Source organism: Natator depressus, chromosome 3 (assembly GCF_965152275.1).
Source record: "Natator depressus isolate rNatDep1 chromosome 3, rNatDep2.hap1, whole genome shotgun sequence".
NCBI lineage: Eukaryota > Metazoa > Chordata > Testudines > Cheloniidae > Natator > Natator depressus.
The window spans coordinates 120,755,362-120,777,369 of record NC_134236.1 but is presented as its reverse complement, the minus strand read 5'-3'; the positions used below and the strand labels follow the sequence as shown (position 1 = coordinate 120,777,369).

At 41.8% G+C, this 22,008-nt stretch overlaps 1 protein-coding gene across 1 annotated transcript in view; it reads right to left on the bottom strand.

Annotated features, from left to right (window-relative positions):
- FNDC1 (fibronectin type III domain containing 1) overlaps positions 1-22,008 on the bottom strand; it is a 125,912-nt gene that overhangs the window by 41,680 nt on the left and 62,224 nt on the right. Inside the window, exons 8-11 of the mRNA XM_074948702.1 lie at positions 18,583-21,828; positions 16,102-16,220; positions 13,621-13,732; positions 8,759-9,124 (exon numbers count right to left, since the gene is read on the bottom strand). Of these exons, the coding sequence (XP_074804803.1) occupies positions 8,759-9,124; positions 13,621-13,732; positions 16,102-16,220; positions 18,583-21,828 (3,843 nt within the window). The remainder of the gene's footprint in view (positions 1-8,758; positions 9,125-13,620; positions 13,733-16,101; positions 16,221-18,582; positions 21,829-22,008) is intronic.

The window sequence follows — 22,008 nt, the reverse complement described above, 5'->3', positions numbered from 1 at the left end:
TAAAGACAGGTAACCTTCCCACTGTAGCTCTTAATAAGATAGAAAATGTTAGTTATATTAAAGGTATTAAGATGTGTGTTGAACAATTTCAATTTCCAGTATTAAAGAATTAAAAATAAAATCTGAATCATATTAGCATGTCTCATTTATTTTTTATTCGAGAACAACAAACATACAAACCTTCGTTTTCTATTTCTTGCTATTACATTTCAGACACAAAAAAAAACCCCTCAAACCCTAGCTGGTATAATACAGCAGTAATTTTAGTGCCAGAAAAATTTTTGAAAATACAGGAAATTGGCTAATTCTTGCCAGACTTTAACAAAGCAAATGTCTAACATTTTCTCATGGTAAACTTGTGCAGCTGACTGACAGGCAACCATACAAAGCAGTGAATGTCTACTGCCAAGCTAGCATATGACCCAGTGCATCTTTGGACGAAGACAGTGAATCTTCCCAACATAGGCAGCTGGTATTGATCACTAGTTATAATGTAAACACTCCTTTTTGAATACTACCAGATAAATTATTGAGTATCAGATATACACGAAGCTTTGAACGTGTTAATGTGCAGATTTCACTCCTTAATGCTTCCCAGCGTAACTACCTCTTGTCAAGACAATAGTCTGATTATATGGAGAAATTGTATTTTCTTTTGTGTTTCGTCAAGTTCTCCAGTTTACAGGGCTATATTTTCTCAGCAGAGCTGTGGCACAGAAATGGCATAGTTGTTGCAAAACAAACAAAATCCCCCTGCAACTTTCTGTTTTATGTGGTTTTATGTTTATGTTGATTGTAGTTCCTCAGTTAGCTCCTCCTACGTTGACTGTAGCTCCCTCAGCTCCCCAGTATGGTTTACTTCGACCTGCTACCAAGTGAGAACTACAAACTTCCTTGTCTTAACTAGAATTTTTCCACATTCACCACAAGTCAGCCAACACACACAAAAAACAACTCCCTTTTCCCTGAGTCTGGGCACATCCAGGGCTGAGTCGTCTGGGAAATGTAGGGCTTGGGCTGCCAAACTCTTTTCTGTTAAATGTTGCTGAATCTAGTGAAATGTTGACAATAAATTGTGCTGGGACAAGCAAGTATTCTGCCAAATATTAACAGACTTTGCCAAATAATTAGTATAACATGTGGTGGCATTTCTGGCACTTACAGACCAAATCTGTTGGGAAGCCAAGTACTGATGGTGACAAAATATCAGGCTCTGGAAGAATAACTGTTCTACTAAAGACCCAGACAGAGGAGATAGACAGTGCAAAAACACCCTTTGGAAACATTCAGGACAGAGCAGCAGCTAAAGTTTGGGGCATGTTGGTAGTGCTATATAGGAACGGGTTATCCTCCTTCAAACGTAACGTAGCAGCTGTTAAATAGGCACCTTGGAGGAGCTTTCGTCTCGATGATGTTCACCCAGACAGGGCAGGCTGTTTTATTGACCATGTCAAACGTTGGACTAGGCAGCCAAGCTGAGGTTACAGAAACGTTATGGAGAGAGAAGCAAACATTTATTCCTCATAGAAATCCTCGTAACTCTGAAGTGGGGATTAATATTTCTCAACCTATGTCATGTGTATGTTGCAGGATTCAGGAAGCGTGCTGTCCTTTCACACTTCCAATCTGATGCATTGGCAGAGACATTCTTGACACGCTGTACTTTTAAAGAGGAACAGCTGGTTTTTCTGCAACGTACAATAAGGCTCTCTATAGATTTGGGTTGATCCACGGATGATAGAATGACTCTTTTGCAAAGAACGAAATGTGGGCCAGAGCTTCTGGCAAACTGGACACTGGAAAGGAAAGAAATATTAGTATTTAAAAGGTTCTTTAAACTTCAGAGAAAAATCAGACAATGCCTTTATTAAAAATAATACTGTGAAATATTTTTAGGGCCAGATTTTGAAAGCTTTGATGAGATTCAAGGCAGCCTTACTCCATGAACAGTCCCACTGAAGTCAATGCGTCTGCTTGTGAAATAAGATACTGCCTAATATAATGGGAATTAGAATTTGGCCCTCAGTTATTTTCATGGAGATATTATTATGTGTCTTTAAGATGCAATCAGTGATCTGGTCAAAATAGATGCAAAAAAGCTGCCCTGTTGTCTTTTAAAAGGTCCTTATATCACAGAGTCATACTATAGAGGAAGAACAGTCTAGTGGTTAGAGCACTAACCTAGCACTTGGAAGACCTGAGTCCTTACTGTGACATAGACCTCTTGTATGACCTTGGGCAAGTTCCTTAGCCTCTCTGTGCCTCAGTTCCTCATCTGTAAAACAGGGCTAATTCCTACCTCACATAGTTGATATGAGGATAAGCATATTAAAAGATTGTAAGATGCTCAGCTGCTCTGGTACTGGGGACTGTATAAACATGGATAGACACTATAAAACACCCAGGCTGCCTAAGAAATTAGACTCATCTTGAATTGCCAGAGGTGGAGAATAAGGAAAAGAGAAAAAGGTAACAGGGAAGATATAAAGGATTTCCATATTGAACTCGGAACTATAGGGGGGGAAGCACACCAAGAAGAGTGTCAGTGGCTCTCACGTGATTTTTCTTAAAGTGGGTCTCTACCAAAACCACCTGCTGCCATAATGAAAGTAAGATAAGCCCAGGAAAAATCTTAACGAAAGTAAACTGAATCACAAAAAGGAAACGAAAAGATAATGAAAAAAGTGCCTAAAAGGGAGTTGGCCCGAGTTAGCAGTAATAATACTAAAAACAATAGAGATAAGATCTGTCTCCACCTCAGTCCCTGTAAAGAACAGCTGTAAAAAAATAATGACAGTCAAAAATAGTTACCAATACTGGAAGACAAAGCAGTTCGATGACAGCATGAAGCAGGGGTGGGCAAACTACACCCCGCGGGCCACATCCAGCCCACCAGCTGTTTTAATCCAGCCCTCAAGCTCCCACTGGGGAGCGGGATCTGGGGCTTGCCCCGCTCCGGCACCCCACCTGGGGAGCAGGGTTGGGGGCTGCTCTGCGTGGCTCGAGGAAGCAGTGACATGTTTCCCCTTCAGCTCCTACGCACCCCACTGCACTCTAACCCTCTGCCCCAGCCCGGAGCCCCCTCCTGGACCCTGAACTCCTCATTTCTGGCCCCAGGCCAGAGCCTGCACCCCCATTCAGAGCCCTCATCCCCTCCCACACCCCAGCCCCAATTTTGTGAGCGTTCATGGCCCGCTATACAATTTCTATAACCAGATGTGGCCCTCGGGCCAAAAGGTTTGCCCACCCCTGGCATGAAGACACACTATGAACAATGGAAAAGGAACAAATGGCCAAGCAAAAATTCTTTTGTAAAAATAGCTAACAGAAAAGAAAGATAGGGAGGGAATTCTTGATGTTACGGGTGAAGCATAGTGGTTTTCTCAGCATGAATTTGGTCTGGCTGCACTTCTCACCAGTGAGAAAGCCACAAAATGGCTATGCTGGTCATCCTACATCAGTGCCAATAACAAATACTAAGAACATGACCATCAGGTGGTATATCACACATATGTTTTAGGCCCCATCAGTAGGATTCCTTACAGGCACAGAGGCCTGCACTAATGCATCTGTTTGCAGGGTTGGGGCCTGAGAGTGTTTCTGAACATTTTACAGGTATGGTACACTATATTGTAAACTTCCACCTGCGTCTCCATTATCAAGAGTCAAATTGCCCAAACCTCACACAAGAGGGGGTCCGAACTAATAAGAGTTTAGAAACCTCTAAAATGATCCCAAATAGCTTTTCCATATATTATAATGTCATGATTTTAAAGGTTTCATCTTATGACAGAGAGGAAGGATGTCCCAGGGTGCTAGCCTGGTGCTTGGGAGGTGCAAGTTCATTTCTCTGCTCTGCCACAGACTTTCTGTGTGGCCTTGGGCAAGCCTCTTTAGGCTATGTCTACACTGCACAGTTCACCTAGATGACTGGGACTTTGGATAGCCTAGGCCAAGTATGAGCATCCTCTCATCAAAGCCCTACCTATTACTATCCTCTGGATTCTTTCCTAGTCAATTGTGCAGAATTTATCTGCCCTGGAGGAAAGGGGGAATTGTGGGACGGGCACTGGAAGACTATCAGAACTTGAATGATTTTGTCTGCCTCTTCACTGCAAAGTGGGTGGGTTCCAGTCTGAGTTAAAGCAGAACTCGGACTCTTACCTATACCCAGCCAGCCTGGGCTTAAATCACCTCCAAACCCAGGTCAGAGACTTCTCTGCATGGATGGTAGACAAGCTAAGGCTAAAACGCAGGTAAGAGCCTGGGTTAACTGTGGAGCGTAGACATAGCCGAAGCCTCTCTACTGGAAAACTGCAAATCTCACATTGCCAATGTTATAAAGGTCCTGTTTCTGACCTTTATGGATTGTGAGATATCAAACCTCAAACCTGTCACTGATCCCAGACTGAATACTGTCCATCCTGGGTCTCAGGCCAGGGTAATAAGGAGAAAGAAGGAGAGTTCTTTTGTTCAGCCTTGATTTAAAATAAACAGCCAGTGATTTTTAGAAGCTGCTAACAGTTTGGGATGTTAGAATGGGTGGCAGGGAGATGTACTGGTAGGCAGAGAGCAGGCGAGGCAGTCAAAAGTGCATATGTCTGCAGTTTTTCACATGGGTATCCATCCACACCACACCCAAGTGGTACTCTTAAAGACACATTTAATAGTTAAGGCTGGGATTTTTGTTAGGTGCCTAAATCCACTTGAAATTCAAAGCTCTCTCATGCTAAAGCCTGAACAAGTGGAAATATATAAATATAAGGAACACTGCAAATCATAGATGCAGTAAATAAAAATAAATGCAGTCAGCAGCAAGATTTAAGGGCACCTACAGCAAAGTCCTACTTGTGTTACTGTCTAACAGAGATTAAATTTAATATTTCTTTGGCTCTGTGTCTCTCTCTCTATGTACACACATAGATGTATACATAGTCAAAAACAGTTACACAAGATTACCTGCTAAATAATGAATACTAAGAATATAAATAATAACAGTTCTGCCTATACAAGGTAATAAAATCTCTCAGACAGATTACTCACCCAGTACAGCTGATAGAGGAATCGCCGATCTTCTGCCCATGGTAGTTTTGTAGAAGACGTTTGCGTCCATATCTCAGCTCATCGTCAGCTGCCCATGTCTCTTCTTTCCATCTCTTCTGTGCTTTCTAAACTGATAGTGCGGCTCCCCAGATACCATTTACATTGTCTGTTTCTAAATCCAGTTACAGACTTCTGTAAATGGGGGGCTTAGGACAATTCGGTAGGCGCGTCCAGGCCCCATTTTTGAATATAAAGAGCTGTTTTCTGATGCTGCTTTCAAATGATGAGTGGGTTGAATTTACACCCGGTGTACACAAGCTCAACAAAACTGACTTCGGTGAATTTGTTCTTGCTTACTTCAGATCTAAATTTGGCAGTGTCATTAGCTTCTATTGCTGCAACAGAGATACAATGACAAGCAAGGTCATTGCTTTATATTTAATGTGGGGAAAGGAAGTTCTGTATGGCCCTCTACTTTATTCACTTAGAGCCAAGCCAATCTTTCCCCAGCTCCTAGGAGTGACATGCTGTTTTTCTTGCTTGCCAATCTATATCTGCTCCTTGTGTGTCTTCCAGTTATATCTTCCTACTTTACTGACAAAAACAAATTTTTCCTATGGTTAGAACACTGCGGAGGCAACAGCTAAAATGACTGAGATGGCTTCAGTCTCTGTTTATAATCCACTCATATTCAAAAAATGACAAAAGAGAGTGAGCGAGAACTAACAGCTATGAGAGGCAGTGTTGACTAGTGGACAGCGCTCTAGACTGGGACCCAGAAGATCTGGGTTCTGGTTCTGGTTCTGCCACTCACCTGCTGGGTGACCTTGAGGAAATCATGTCAGCTCTCTGTGCCTTGGTTTCCCCTTCTGTAAAATGGTGATATTTATACTGATCTCATTTGTAAAGTATTTTGAAATCTATGGCTGTAAAGCACTATATAAGAGCTAGGCATAGTTATCAGAGATGAGCCAAGCTCCCAAACTCTGCTCAGAGCTAGAAAAAGTTTGGGTCCAGATTTGCATTTTGCAGCTAAGATCCAACTCTGTTATTCATGGATGGACCCAGCAGCCAGCAGTCATTAAAGCAATGTGACACAGTGACAAAAGTCAATGGAGTTACACTGATTTGCACCAGCTGGGAATCTGGCCTGCAGATTTTATAGTCTAGACTCCATAAAGCACTTGCTTCTCATGGACAGATGACGGTAACTGATAGATATATAAAATTAATGTGAAGTGTGGAAATGGTAAGCAACCCCTATATCTGTTGGTATAGTGCAGCTGTTCACCATGAATATCTCCACCCTTCTACCATAGCACTGAGAGACGTGATTGAAGAGTTAGACTAGCTAATCATGTTAAAGAGGAAATTTATGCAAATTATTTATAATCAACTGAAAAGGGGTCATCTACAGAACAGTTGCAACTCAAGTGATAGTGCATGTCATCGGACAAATAGTCCAGGGAAACCTGGATAACAGGTTCCTCTGGATTAAAGTGTTAAAGATTACAGTAGGAAAAAAGTGACTATATAAAAAGGCCACCTATTTGCTCAATAGTTCTGCACCCATTACGGCTTTCAAGCTCATCTTCTCACTTTAGTGAGAAAAACAAGTTTTTATTCCTACTGGCAGGACAATGAAGAGGCAATACAGCTATGGAAAAGCAAGATGGTTTATATTCTGCTTCATACACCATCAACAAAATTGTCAGCTAAATTCTAAGGACTCTGTGCTACTTCTACTGAGGTCAATGGCATTTTTGTCATTTACCTGAGTGGATGATGAAGCAGGCCATAAACACAGAATATGAGTTAATAGCTGCTTATGATGAGGCTAGAAGCAGAAAGAACCCAGACTGACTTTTGTATCCCAAATTGAGGCCCCAACCAATTCAGCAGAGAAATTTCACGTGCCTAACTTTTAGCACATAAGGAGTTCTATTGAAAATCAAAGTTGTCACATGCTTAAGGTTAGTCATGAGCTTAGGTACTTTGCTGAATTGGGGCCTGAGCTTGCAGGGTTGGCCATTAGCTTGTAAACTGAGCACATGTGATATGGAAATGATTGAGAGAGAATAAAACTACAGCCCTGCCATCCCTTTTCTGGTGAGGACAGTACTTTAAAGTTCATAGCACTACTCTTTCAGCCTTTAAAGATGCAGCTGTTTGTTCAGAAGCCAAAGACCTAGGATGTTGGCCAGAAGAGTGACCGTTTAGTTACTTTAACTTATACAGTGCCGCATAGCCATCTGGAAAGGGGACAGCTACGTCGAACTAAATCAAGGCTGTGATTCAAAGCCCAAGGAAGTCAATGGGATCAGGCCCCAGTAGCTAGCTGATAACAAGTATTCATTTTTATGAGAGTCTCAATAATGATTTGTGATCTGACGAGCCTTGGAGATTCTTTGCAAGTATGTGTTGTTTCAGATTGCAGCGAAATACTGAAACATTCCTCTTGCCTTTGTCAGATGGCAAACACTTTCTCTTCCACAATCAACTGTCATTGGCAAGTTCGGAAGATCGCTTTTAAAAAACAAAGTTTTCATTTTATATTTTTGTAACTGTGCAGTACAGCCACACATATTGTGACTCAGGGACTGGGGGTAACAGGATGCCAACTGGCAGAGGGCACAAGGGTTACATCGGGTTTTACAGGGATCCCCTGGGTCAGATTTATCCATAACAGTTCACTGAAGGAGGGCATGTGATGTCTACCAAGAGCCAGTGGCCCACTGGTCATCACAGTCATTGGAAAATGTATGTATGGACAATATTTAAGAAGTTATGTGTCTATCCCAAAAATTATGTTCTTAAGGTCCTGCCTGGTTAAGGCAGGTCACCAGGAGGTGACATATCTCAGAAATTTCCTTTCAGGCAAGAGATAGCAGATACCTATCTCCCTGTCTGGTCATATACGTTCTGTGTATTGTAAGCTTCACAATGTAGGCCTATTTGCATACTTAGCTAGGGGCTAAATAAGAGATGGCAAAATCTACAAGAGAGGATATTTCCAAGATGAAACAAACAGCGGGGGCAGGAGGCCTATCTTGGGGTGCAAGAAAATACAGAATCCATTGCACAGGAGGCAATCTAACAGCATGTGTCTCTCATGAAGGAGGGTCAAAGCTAAGCCTGGCTATAAAACACTGCAAGGATTTTGGATGAGCAATACTCTACAAGGCAGAAGAGTATCTTGTTAATTATGCGTAGGCTGTAAAATACATATAAAGTAAAATCATAACACGCAAACATTTGTTTCCAGTAATTCTACTTGCTACAACTTAAATCTCTGTGCTATGTCAAATAAATGTATATTTGATTTCACTATAAACATATCTCAGTGCTGTGTGTTAAGTGGACTGATGATCTGGGGTGGAACTGGTAAGATGCACTCTACTGGTAAGCTCTGGAAGCAGCAAATCTGTGAACATGATGACTGTCCAGCAGACCAGGGGCTGGACACTCCAGGGAGATGCTTGGAGGGCTCAAGAGTTGGAGTGTGCTTGTTGCTAAGCTGTAGAGAGACTGCGGGGTCTGTGATGCCTAGAGGGAAGTGCTTGTGTTGCTGATGGCTGGAGGAGTTGGGGAGCTGACCCATGGCAGGCACACACAAGACTTTGTCACACTATGGACAGGTGGTAGCAAGGTGTCTCACAACCTTGGCTACCCCAGGAAACATCACACCTACTATTTGTGTTTATATTATTGTTACCTTCTGCATTGCATTCAGGCAGGCCATCAAGCCCTTTTACCAACTTGCCATCCTCATCATACTGAGCATCAGTGCCTGGGGGACATGTAGGTAGTGGTTTCTCTGTCGGAAGCTCAGTAGTCGTTGGTTCAGCAGTGGTGGTGATGATGGGAATTGTGGTCGTTGTGGGAATTGTGGTCGTTGTGGGAATTGTGGTCGTAGTTGTTGAAGAAGTTGTCGTCTTTTTAATCATTTCAAGACCAATCAATGGTTTCCCTCCAAGGCTTACTACTGGTTTATCTTGTGCACTTGCTAGAGGTTTACCGAACCGCCCATGTCCAAACAAGGGTAATCCATCAGGACTCACTACTGGAGCACCACCAGCATCTGCAAGAGAAGAACAAAAGAAAAATATCTAATTGCAGATTCTCTATGTTTTTAAATCATGGTATTTAGCATCAGCAGACTTCCATTTAGGAACCTAGAAGTGCCATACCTAGGGGAATGGAGAAATGATTCAGGAGGACCTCATACAAACCACAGTGTCATCCATTTTTATTAGCGGTTCTCTGAAGAGCTGGATTCCCAAGAGTGTATCAGAACTAGCGAAGAGAGGTATAGTAAATCCTGACTTAAAATAGGTAAACCCTGCTGGCTGGGATGCTGAGGACACAGCCCTTTCCATGACTGTGATTCAGCAGCATGTAATAGCACCCAGAAGGGGTTTCATATATCCATTTCACTCACGTGCAAAGATTACACCTACTTTCATCTCACATAGGTAGGTGAAAACATACATGGACAATTGTAAAAGGATTTATACCTTGACCCCTAACGTTATACACTAGAAGCAAGGTTAAAAAAAAAAGGATACTCTGTTAGGATGCTGCAATGAGAGAGAAAAGGCCTATCTTAAGTTATGGATATAGCAGATGTTCTCTGTAACTGTGTTTCATCTGCATGTACTACGCAAGTCCATGAGACTTATTTAGATGGATTCATATGTAACCACCAGTGATTTCACATATATCCCACAGCTATTTCCTATGAGTCTTAAAGAAAAAGCCACAAACTATGCTGTGGATAAATTAAGGGAAAATAGTTATTTATATCTATATACTGGGACAAAGTTCCTGCTCTACCTTGGTGGGTCTTGCGCTTATTGGCGGATTTGCTCGCCTTGGAGCTTCACGACAGCCCTCTGTTTTTCTGAATTCACAGTCCAGGTCAACTCCTCCTGTGTCTGACCAGGAGTTGGGAGGATTTGGGGGGAACCCAGGCCCACCCTCTACTCCGGGTTCCAGCCCAGGGCCCTGTGGAATGCAGCTGTCTAGAGTGCCTCCTGGAACAGCTGTGCGACAGCTACAACTCCCTGGGCTACTTCCCCATGGCCTCCTCCCAACACCTTCTTTATCCTCACCGTAGGACCTTCCTCCTGGTATCTGATAATGCTTGTACACCTCAGTCCTCCAACAGTCTGTGTTCTCACTCTCAGCTCCTAGTGCCTCTTGCTCCCAGCTCCTCACACGCACAACACAAACTGAAGTGAGCTCCTTTTTAAAACCCAGGTGCTCTGATTAGCCTGCCTTAATTGATTCCAGCAGCTTCTTGATCGGCTGCAGGTGTTCTAATCAGCCTGTCTTAATTGTCTCCAGAAGGTTCCTGATTGTTCTGGAACCTTCCCTGTTACCTTACCCAGGGAAAAGGGACCTACTTAGCCTGGGGCTAATCTATCTACCTTCTATTACTCTCCTATAGCCATCTGGCCTGACCCTGTCACAATACATAAACAGCAAGATATCCATATATACCATACCTTCTACTGGCTCATTCACACAATCCACATAGACGCAACTGAAACTGACTTAATACACATCTGGACTGCATAGGAATGCAGGATTAGTTTTTAAGGGCCAGATCTTCAAAGGTTGATTTCAATGGGAGTTAGGTCCTAAATAGCTTTAAGAATCTGGGCCTAAGTGCATATGGGCTTGATTCCGTGGTGGTGCCAGATGCCCTCAACTTCTAATTACTTTGTGGTCATTGAGGATCCAGAAGCATTCAGCGCCTCAAAGAACTGGACTCCATGTAAGAAATATGCCTTGTCTTTCTGTATATACATGTGTTGGTACAGATGCTGTGGATACCCCCTTCAAAGATCTGGGTACTCCATACATGAGGTACATGTCACCTCATGAGGAGGGCATGTTTTTTTCTACTCACCCTCCTGATTTCCCTATGGAGATGCCATGTCCCTCTATCTGTTCTGATTGCCATTTCCAGCAATACCACCTGCTCAGATGCTGTGTTAAGAGAAATGACATTTCAGCATGGTGGATCTGTGAGTAAAAGGGGAGAATACCTGCTGACACGCAGATTGGATCCAGCCTCTCTCATTTCAAACTATAATCCAAAAGCAAATCCAAATCCGAGGTGGGATCCTACCACTAAGATTTTCTTCCTCCCCATTTCTAATGATAGCCATATCATGAAATCCTTCTCAAGTGTGAAAATCAGCCATGTGAGCAAACTGGAGAATAGAGGAAGGAGAATATTGCAGAACAGTATTCAAAGTGATTCATGCAGATTCCAGGTAGCTGGCTTAGTTTGAAGATATATAGCCATATGCTAGAGATTTACTGATGAAAAGTGCAAGATGAGGGTTAGGTATTATTATTAGATTTTGCTCCTCCATGAACATTTGAGCAATGGAGTTTGTGGTCACCTGAACATTTTGGGAAAGTTGTTCACCAAGGATGATAGCCACCCCTGTACAGAGAGGTCAGCAGAAGGCCTTGCATTACTTAAGGCCTCCTTGTGAACTTCACTCCATGTGCACCCCAGTATTCATATTCATATACTAGAAGGCTCACCCTTCGTGTAGAAAGTCCTCACATCCGTCATAATACCATGTGACTTAAAGGATCAATCACTAATATCAAATAGTAAACAACCAAGAGTCAAAGACATAGACAAAGCAACCCATAGGATGGAATATATTTGCAAAAAGTTATTAATTAGGAATAATAACTACATTAGCTAAAATAAAAATCTATTCATGGATAATTCCCAAACAAAAATAAGGGCTAAACTCCCTGGATAAACTGTTCACTACAAATAGTTTGTCCAGCTCTACTGAAAAGAACTACAAAAACTGAAGAGACACACATTTTTACAGAGCTTCTAATTCTGAGCAAAAGTTAAAATGATATTTTTAAAAAGTACACAACAATGACAAGTTCAAGCCTTATAAGGAAACACACTTAAAATAGTGGACATCCCAGTGAACAGGTTTTTGGTTTTAAAAAGAACCACTGTGGCCACAGGGGTGTATATTTGAGGGGTCTGAACTGTGGAACTCATTGCTACATGAAGTTGTTGAGGCCAAAAATCTTAATGAGGTGCAAAAAGGGATTGGACATTTATATGTATAACAAGAACACCCGGAGTTGTCATAGTTAGTGGGAACAAAAATGAAAAAATTAAATTCGTTAAACCTTGTGTTTCAGGGTTTAAACTGATCTCCAACTATTAGTGATCAGGTTGAGACTAATTGGGGTTAGAGCAGATTATCCCACCTCTGCTTCTGAAGTGTCTGGTGCTGGTTGTTGTCAAAGACAGGATACTGGACTAGATGCACATTTGGGTCTTATCCAATATTGCAAACAGCTACATTTCTTTTACTTTATTCTCAACTCTTTTCAAAGGGGATGGTGTCATGACTGATGTATTTTTAAGAATCCACACACATTATTAAGGTCAGAAAGCTGGGATTTTTCTTCCCCCAGTAATTTAAATCTCAGCCACAGGAATACTAAGTGTCCTTTGAGCAAATGACCTACCACTTTAAAATATCCACTTCAGGGAAAAAGTCAGCAGTCATTTGAAATTTCCATCTCGGAGTTAGTTTTGTGGCTAGATCATAAGCTGATGCATTTCATGGGCCAAATTTTGTCTGGCAAAGTGAAGCCAGAGGGCTAAATCCTCTACTGCCATGGCTGGCAACCAATCAGGGAAGCAGCAGGGGTGGGTTGTCAAGTAGCGAGTCATGGCTCTGATTCTCTGCCTCAGGCCCTGGAGCAGAGATGCAGGTTCCACTCATTTTGTATGCAATTCTGCCTCCTCCAGGATGTCACAGAACCCCATTCTTTTGCACATTTACAGGTGCAATTACAAAGAGATAAAGGGGGATGTGGCCACAGGGAAAGCAGCCTTGGTTTGCAATATAATTGTGAGTGGCAGCCCCCAAAAGCAATTGTTCCTATACAAAACCACCCATGCAAATTATCCCTGTTCCCAGCAGGAACAGCTGTGTGGGAGGCTGTTCTCTGGCTGAATAGAGGAGCAGGTTAACACTGTTTGTACAGTATATTTCATACCCATACCTATTTATAGATTGAAGAGGATATAATTGTAAGCTCGTCAGGGCAAGGACTGCACCTACCTCTGTGTTTGCCCAGCATCTGTTAAAACAGGGCCCTAATCCTGTGTAGGGGTGGTGTGTAGCTGAGCTCCCCCTGGAAGAGCCTGGAGTAGGAATTATCATCTTCCTTGCTTGCTCCATGTAGGAAGTAACTTAATGCAGCCCTTTTTTGGGCTCAGGTTACTTCCTCTCATACTGGCTCAGCTCTGATCAGGTTGAGAGTTGAACTCTCCCTCCCACCTACTTGGGGGAGGAAGACACTACTGGGTGCAATACCATGTACCCCTTCACACTCATGCAGTGAAGAGGATATTCCCCTTATTGCCTTGTGCTGCCATATTAAGCTGGGCCACAATCCGGCCCTAAATAAAATCAATATGCCACTTCTGCCATATTTGCCAGAATTTTGCACCATTGATATGAAAACTATTTTTTCTTTGGGAAGAAAGTCTGTCCTTACCAACAATAGTGCGTCCATCTCCTCCTAGTTTCACTCGGAGGGGGTTTCCTTGGGAATCTTGGAGGTATCTTCCTTCAGCATTTAACACTAGCCCTCGATCGAGATCTACGATCTAAAAAGCAGTGATAGAAATACTGAAACTCACCTGACATGAAAGAATGGGAAATTAAATTATACCATAGTAGTAATTCCAGGGGAAGAGAGAAGTTTGGAGTTACATTTTTAGAAGTGCCTGAATCATGTAGGGAGAGATTTTCAAAGGAACAAATGGCAGTTAAGCCCCTAACAATTAACTGTGCCTTTGAAAATCACCTCGTTAGGAGTCGAAATCCATAGGACTCCAAAATTACTTAAGCACTTTTGAAAATGGTATTTAGAATTGTAAGTGCCTTAGGCCCAAGTTTTTAAAAGTATTTAGGTGTTGCTTAGCTCAGCATTGTAATGCCTAAATAATTTAGGAGCCTAAATCTAATTTTCAAAGGGAAGCCAAAATCCCATTGACAATGAATGGTAGTGAGGCGCCTAAGTGCCTAAATCACTTTTGAAAACAAGTGTTAGGCTTCTAAATCAGTTAGGCATTGAAAAGCTGAGCGCATCAATGCCCTAAAGACCTTTAAAAACCTGGGCTGTAGCCACTTTTGAAAATTTTACTCACCCTTTAATTTTAATTGTTTCCAGAAATGATTTCATTTGTTTAGAAAAGGAAACCAAAAGGTTCACATGCGACAAGCTAGACAAAATGGAAGACAGGTGCTAAGTGTCAGATCAAAATAGTTTACATTTTTTAAATGCCCGTGTGTATGTTTTTCACACTACACTATCTTGAAAATGTCTTCCAAACCAGGCATTTGAATATGTTCATCTAATACACACGAAGAGCGCTAAAATGCCATATGACATTTATTTATTCTCATGCTGTTATTCAGGTTGCAGGGTACCTTACTCTGTGAGTATCCTCACTGATTTCAGTGGGACTATTTGAGGAGCGAGGCACGAATCAATGTGGGGCAGAAATAAAAATTCCTTCCGTACATAGGCTGGTTATCAACATGATAGGTGGGATTTGCCCTGAATGGCAGATTTTAGAAGGAATTTAGGCACCTAATGATGACTAACAGCATATTGGAAACTATGAGGAAAGGGACAGAAAGCAAGACAGACAATATTATAACGTCCACCCCTTCAATACTGTGTCCAGTTCTGGTTGCCCCCATCTCAAAAAGGACATAGTGGAACTGGAAATGGTTCAGAGAAGGGCAACAAAGATGATCAAGGCTATGGAACGGCTTCCAGATGAGGACAGACGAAAAAGATTGGGACTGTTCAGCTTGGGAAAGAGATGACTAGGGGGTGGGGTGGGAAGGGGAATAGAATAGGGGTCTATGAAATCATGAATGGTGTGGACGAAGTGACTAGAGAAAAGTGTTATTTACCTTTTCACACGGTACAAAAACCAGGGGCCACCTGATGGAATTAGTGGGCAGCAGGTTTAATACAAACAAGTACTTTTTCAAACAATGCACAAATATCCTTTGGAGCTTATTTTCATGGGATGGTGTGAAGACCAAAACTATAACTGGGTTCAAAAAAGAACTGGATAAGTTAATGGAGGACAGGTCTATCGATGGTTATTGGCCAAGATGGTCTGGAATGCAACCCCATGCTTGGGGTGATCCTAAACCTCCTACTACCAGAGGCTGGGAATGGAAGACAGGGATGGATCACTCGATAATTGCTCTGTACTGTACACTCCCCCTGAAGCTCTAGTTCAGGCCACTGTCGGAGACAGAATACTGAGCAAGATGGACCATGATCTGACCCAGTATGGCAGCTCTTATGTTCTTACATTGAAATAGACACCTAATGGCATTTTCAAAAGTGCCTAGGCACTTAACTCCCGTTGAAATCAATGGAAATTAGACACCTAAGTCCTTCTGAAAAACCTACAAGAGGTCTATCTCTATGTGCTTAAACACCTTTAAAAATCTGGTGCTAAGGGCTTGTCTGCATAGGGAAGCTATTCCACAATAAGATAGGGTTTGAGTTTAAATCACTGTAGCTGCTATTCTGGAGTAACTGCCTGTGTGGATACTCTTGTTCCGGAATAGAAGTGTCCATACAGGTAGCTATAATGGAATAGCTATTATGGAACAGTTATTTCAGAATAGCTGTGCTGGTCAGTTTCCCCATGTAAAGAAGAGCTAAGTTTGACATAATTGAAAAGCACTTAATTGAAGTCAGTGGGGTTTATGCTGCTAAATTACGTAGGCACTTTTGAAAATAAAAACCCTTAAGCCCTAAATCAGCTATTTAAATCACACAACAATAAATAAATGAATTTTTTTCATAGAGCCCTTGATTTTAAGGCCAGAAGGGACCCTCAGTCTGATCACATTTTATATTCTTTTTGGTGAAGAGCACCATTCCTTTTTTTAAAAAATAAGTCAAAGCATCTTGAATTTGCAAAGAAGGTCACCCTACCCACTTTGTTCCTTGAGGACCATTGATTATTCTTTGTCCGCTTGGTTTTCCATTATTACCAGGTAGTATTTTCCCATTTATATTTGTTTTTGTTGTAAGATTGGGCCTACCATTACTACCTGAAATAGAGAAAACAATATATACAGTATTCTTAACAAGCATGTGCACAGAACCAAACCATACTTTACAACATGAACAAATACAGTGGTCATTACAAACTGTGCTTAATTATTTACACATAAAGGTATATGTCCAGTACATAAAGCTGTGTTTAAAATAAACTAAATGTAAAGGGTTTGATTCACCAGTACACTCTGGCTACTGTGCATTGCTCTGTTGATACAAAGAAGATGTAAACCGGGCCTAACTGGCTGCTTAAACTGGATTTATGGCTGCTTTGTATCACTGAAATGGTGCAAAGCAGCCATCACATATCAGTAAACCAGGCCCCGGACCTATTAAAACTAGGAAATTCAAAATTAAATCTGAAACCCAAACCATTATAATGTTTACAGACATTTATAAGGCACCCATCACCATAGTACTTGCATGCCTTTTCCATAATTTACAGTAGATCAAGAAATGACATAGCACCCAAATTAGAGAGTGTATATCCTGATTGAACCTACAACACCCAAACCAATTTACCTGAAAAGTCCAGAACAAAGGGATTACCAGCCATGGAACTATCTGCTGAAGGATTCCAGTATCTATTGTTAGGGGTATCTCATCTTGCATCACACTGTAAGAGAAGTCTAGCTTGGCTCTTGATGATTTTCTGGTGGGAGCAAATTCAAAACCCCCAAGAACGCCTTGGCACCACACTTGCCATTTCTACCCTATGGACTGATAGCTGAAGCATTCCTGCCAAAAGCAACTGCTGTAATGGGGAAAGTGCGTCTGAAATAAATGGCAGCCCCATGCACGCAAATGGGAGCGGAATTTGGCCTGTTGTGAAGTCCCTGCTAAAGAAAGGACCAAATACACTGCAATATGTCAGCTCAGCGGGTTTCATATTAAGAATGTATTTTCATTCTGGAGTTTTTAGCCTTCAGTTGGTTCAGACTAGAAAATTTTAGTTTTAGACATACATAGCAGACCCAGTCTTCCTCCCGTGGAAGTAAGTGGGAGGTTTGCTATTGGCTCAAGAAGCCTGGATCAAAACCTTAGTTTTCATACAAGTCTAAGAAGTAGAAAGAACAAAATACAACATACAAAGTGTCTGGGCCTGATTCTCCTCTCAGTTTTATCATGGTAAATTGGGAGACACTCCACTGGAGAGTGACTTTTGATGTACAATCTGGCCCATTATTTTAAAAAGTAGGTATTTACATTTCTGTTGGGATGCACTATTGGAACCCTTTCGTGTCTGTGCAGCTGGAAAGCTGCATTCCACACTGATTTGTTCAGAAGAGGACAAACACTTGTTTTCTTTCTAACATGTTTGGCCTGTCTGATCTGATCCCTGTTGGATTTTAAACAAAACAGATGCAGAATTTCCAAATAGATCTTTTTAAAAAACGTTCTTGAACTTTATAAGTATTTTTAAAAAGTCCATCACCATGTGGAATCATTTTTTTTAATCCAACCACATACTGACCTTTTACAAAGAACCCAAAAGGGGGTCAGGGGGCGGAAATGTCTCTATAACATTTCTCCTCACCTCTAGAAGAAAACACTAGACTGAAAGAACAAACCTCATCTCACACAGCTTTGTACAATATAATTCAGCTCAGCACTAGAACAGCATTAGCTTCAGCTACAGGCACTCAACCTTGGGATAGAGAGTAATTTTAGAATCCTGCCCCCACCAAACATATGTGATGCCCACTCAGCATACACTCCCTTTGCTGTTAGCTTTTGTGTTCTGTTCCTGCTGATGAGGTGGTATTCCAGGTCCAGACAGATGGAGGTAACTGGCAGATCTAAAAAACTGAAGGGCTTGATTTTTAGACCACTCACAGGTGCCATTTCAGTCTACTGGAGTTGTGGGTGCTCAGCACCTCTGAAAAATCAGACTCTAAACTTAATCTCTCATGCAACGAACCAGGATTGTCCTGGAGTCTCCAGGAATTAAAGATTAAACCTCCAGGAATACATCCAATCAAAACTGGCAACCCTAGTGTTGCCCAGTTTCCATACATAGTCCCTGACTCTGTAATCTGATCCCCTTGGGAAGACCCTGAGCCTCACTGATTTTGCAGGACACCCCAGAGGCATATGCGTCAGGTCAGATTGTAGGATCAAGTCTTCGGACTGTGATCTCTCACCATATGACCATCTGTGTTTGTACAGTGCTCAGCAAAATGGGGACCCAATTCTGATGGGGCTTTCTGGATACTACCAAAATATAAATAATACAGTACTCTGAATTATATACTTTAACTTGTATCCTGATGAAACAATGTAGCTTTCATCTAACTACTGATGGGGGGAACATTCAAGACAGTAAAATTAATAAAGTAATTAAAAACATATTACCTTGTCTATATGGAGGTCTGACATATTGCCGTTGGGACAGGTTTCGTGGCCTTGAGCTTTGTAGTCGTTGACGGGGGACGAGAGGGGATGAAGATGAAGAAAGAGTTGGAGAAGCAGAGTGTGTGGGATACAGCTGAGAAGGCACAGATATGGATGCAGAGGAGCGTGGCCAGGCCAATCTTGGCTTAGAAGATGTATGTGGTTTGTTAGGGGTCTGAGAAATTCTTGAGACTACAGAAGACGATGACCTGCCTTGTTTTAAAGTGGGAGGCTCTTCCTCCTCCTCTTTTTCTTCTGCAGAGTTTACTTTGTGTATTAGACGAGAGCCCGTGGGTTTCCTTTTATCCCTGGCACCATTGCCATTCATATTTGTACTGTCTCTAGAATTGGAGGAAGATGACCATCTTGCAGCTGAAGATAATGTGGGTTTCTCCTCCACTTCTCCATCATCATCATCTTTTGAAACTGACTGGTGAGATTTAGATAAAGAGAAGAAAGGAGCTTTTGGAGAAGGTTCCACTTTTGATGATGGTGACTGGAATAGGCCATATTTTTTCTCATTTTTGGATGCTATTCTAGTAGGGACCCTGGAACCTGAATGGTAATTAGGAACTGAAGGATCAGTTTGTCTCAAAGAAGTGGAGGATGACTTTGAAGATAAAGTATCCCTGCTATTCTGATTTTCCTTTGCTGTGTCAGTGATGGAGCTAGAGCCTGACTGAGCAGGTTTTGATTGATAGGAAGATGAAGATGGTTTATATGAATCTGACACATGTTCATTTGAAGTGGCTACCCTGGATCCAACATGTCTGCCTGCTGGCAAAGATGAACTTGATCCTCTGGAAGAAGTTGGAGAGTCATGTCTACTTTTGTGTTTTTCATCAACTTTACTAATTTGAGAAAGTGACTGCTGGAGCTTTGAAAGAGATGAGTTAGAACTTCTCTGAGACAAAGAGGTAGATATTCTCCTAGAAGAAGAGACATCTTTAGGGAATGCAGAATGGACATTTATTCTGTCATCTGCTTCCTCCTCCTCAGCCACATCCTCATCCTCCTGTAATTTTTCATTACTTTTGTGGGGGATCTGAGAAGGAAGCCAGCCTCTAGAATTTAATAAGGAGAATGGAAGTTGAGACTGACCAGCATGTGCCTTTTGAGAAGGATGGAGAGGTTTTTTAGATGAAAAATGAGAGCCTCCAGTTAATGTTTTTTTAGACAAAGGTATACTTTGTTTTGATTTCACAAAGGTTTCCTTCACCTCCTTACTGTCCTGATCATCAGGCTGTTGTTTGGCAGCAGAAGACTGTACATGAGAATACTTTTCTGCAGTAGCCACTGATGAAGACCCAGTGGAAGATGATGAGCCTGATAAGGCTCTTGATCTTGCATCCTGACCATTTGTTACCTGGTGAGAAACACTAGGACTAGAATGGTGGTTCGTTCTAGTAGATGAGGGAGATCTCCCAGATATTGAGGGCAATGAAGAAGATCGGTGGACTGTAAGCAAAGAGCCTGATTTTGTGGGAGTTTCCTCTATTTCTGTACTAAGAAGTTCATCTTCTGAACCAGAGAGCTGTGATTTCTCTTTGACTGGCTCTCTGCGGTGAGCACTAGACTCTACCGAAGGACTTCTTCTTCTAGAATAGACTGCTGCTGAAGATGACTGTCTAGAAGAGGAAGGTGAATGGTCACGTACAATAGTTGAGGGTAGTGGTTTCTCATCTTCACCCTCCAGTTCTCTAGTATCTCTCTCAATATTGGAAATAGACCTAGTGGTGCTAGTTGAGGTTAGGCGTGCATTAGTCTGAGGATGAACCTTTGAGGAAACAGCAGAATAAGGGGGTTTAGAGGGTGGTAGCTTAGATTCTTGATTACTACTGATCTTGTTTGGAAACTTACTGATTGTATGAGATGGCTTGTGCTTGAGGAAATTAAAACGTTCAGAGGCAGTCTGTCCTAAAAAAGACCTAGAATTAAACCTAGAAGAGGAAGAGTCTTGTCTTTTCTCTTCCACTTCTGTGTCCTCATTATAATTACCATCATCAACATCCCTTCCAACAGACTTACGTTTAACAGAAGATGGGATGCGTGAGTTAGTCGAAGTATGGCTAGCAGAAGCAGAAATAGACTGTGATGATGCAGCTGCGGTGGCTAATTTTGGATCCTTCAACATGTGAGGATTAGAACCTGAGTGAAGTTTTGTTTGCAGTGATGGAAGTGAATCTCCATCACGAGAAGAAGAACTGGAACTTGACTTATTATTTCTACTCTCTGCCTCTTTGCCATCATAATTTTCATAACTATCCTGGGTATCAGAGTGAACCAAATTAGAAGAGGGATAGCGTGAATGACTTTGAGAGTTTGTAACTGTTGATGATGTAGGTGATTTAATTGGCGCAGAAGAGGTGTGTGCCTTAGTCTGATGGCTCTGGACCACCTTGCGAGACACAGCAAACTGCCGATTCAATGGTAAAGCCAAGTGAGTGTGTTCTGGAGTTTTAGAAGATACTTGACTGGACTCTATTTTTTTTAATGGCACAGAATCTAGACTTACTTGTTTTTCCTCCACTCTATCTGCAATATCATGAGGTACATTTTCAGCAGGCAGATTATTTAAAGGGATTTTAGGGGAAGAAGGAATATTAGAGTTGCCTTGTCTCTGATGCTTTGTTTCATTATCTGTGTACTTAGAAATGGACGAAGATGCAGACGAAGAGGATGAGGAGCGTTGGGTCAATGAAGATGAGGAGGAGCCAAGTTTGTCTGTGCTCGTTTGTCTTGTCCTTACTGGAGTGCGTGACCTAACTGGTGTTCTACCTGAAGAAAGGACAGAGTGAAATGGCCGGCTAAGAGAGTAGGGCCCAACGTTTCTTCTCAGATTTTGGATTTTAGGCAAGGGTGTTGGCGTTTCACTGGCGGAATCATGATCATCTGTGACTTCAGTGGATTGGGGATCAGGTTCTCGCTCTGATGTCTTTTTAGAGAATAGCTGTGATTTATGCAGCACCCCACTATCAGTCAAGAGTTTATTCTTAAACTCAGAAAGAGGACTTTTTGTATCTCCACCACTGGGAGAACTAGATGAAAGAACAGCAGTATGCTTAGAGGAAACTGGTGATTGGATTTTCCGAGAAGGAACAGGAAAGGTTCGAGGTGGGGATGAAGGCACAGCATCACCAGGTTTTTTAGACTCCATATTATCTTGAATGTTTGTTTGTTGATGAACACTTGAATCATCCCTAATGGCTGCAAAAGAGAAAAAAATATTTTTTTAAAAAAAATTCACAATGATATATGTAAAAACAGTATAAAAACTGTCTAAGAAAAATGAATCAGCCAGCAAGATCCAGATCATGCTTTACAACATTGGACAATACTTAATTCAGTGTTAGCCATCCTACTGGGAAATACAAATATCACTACATC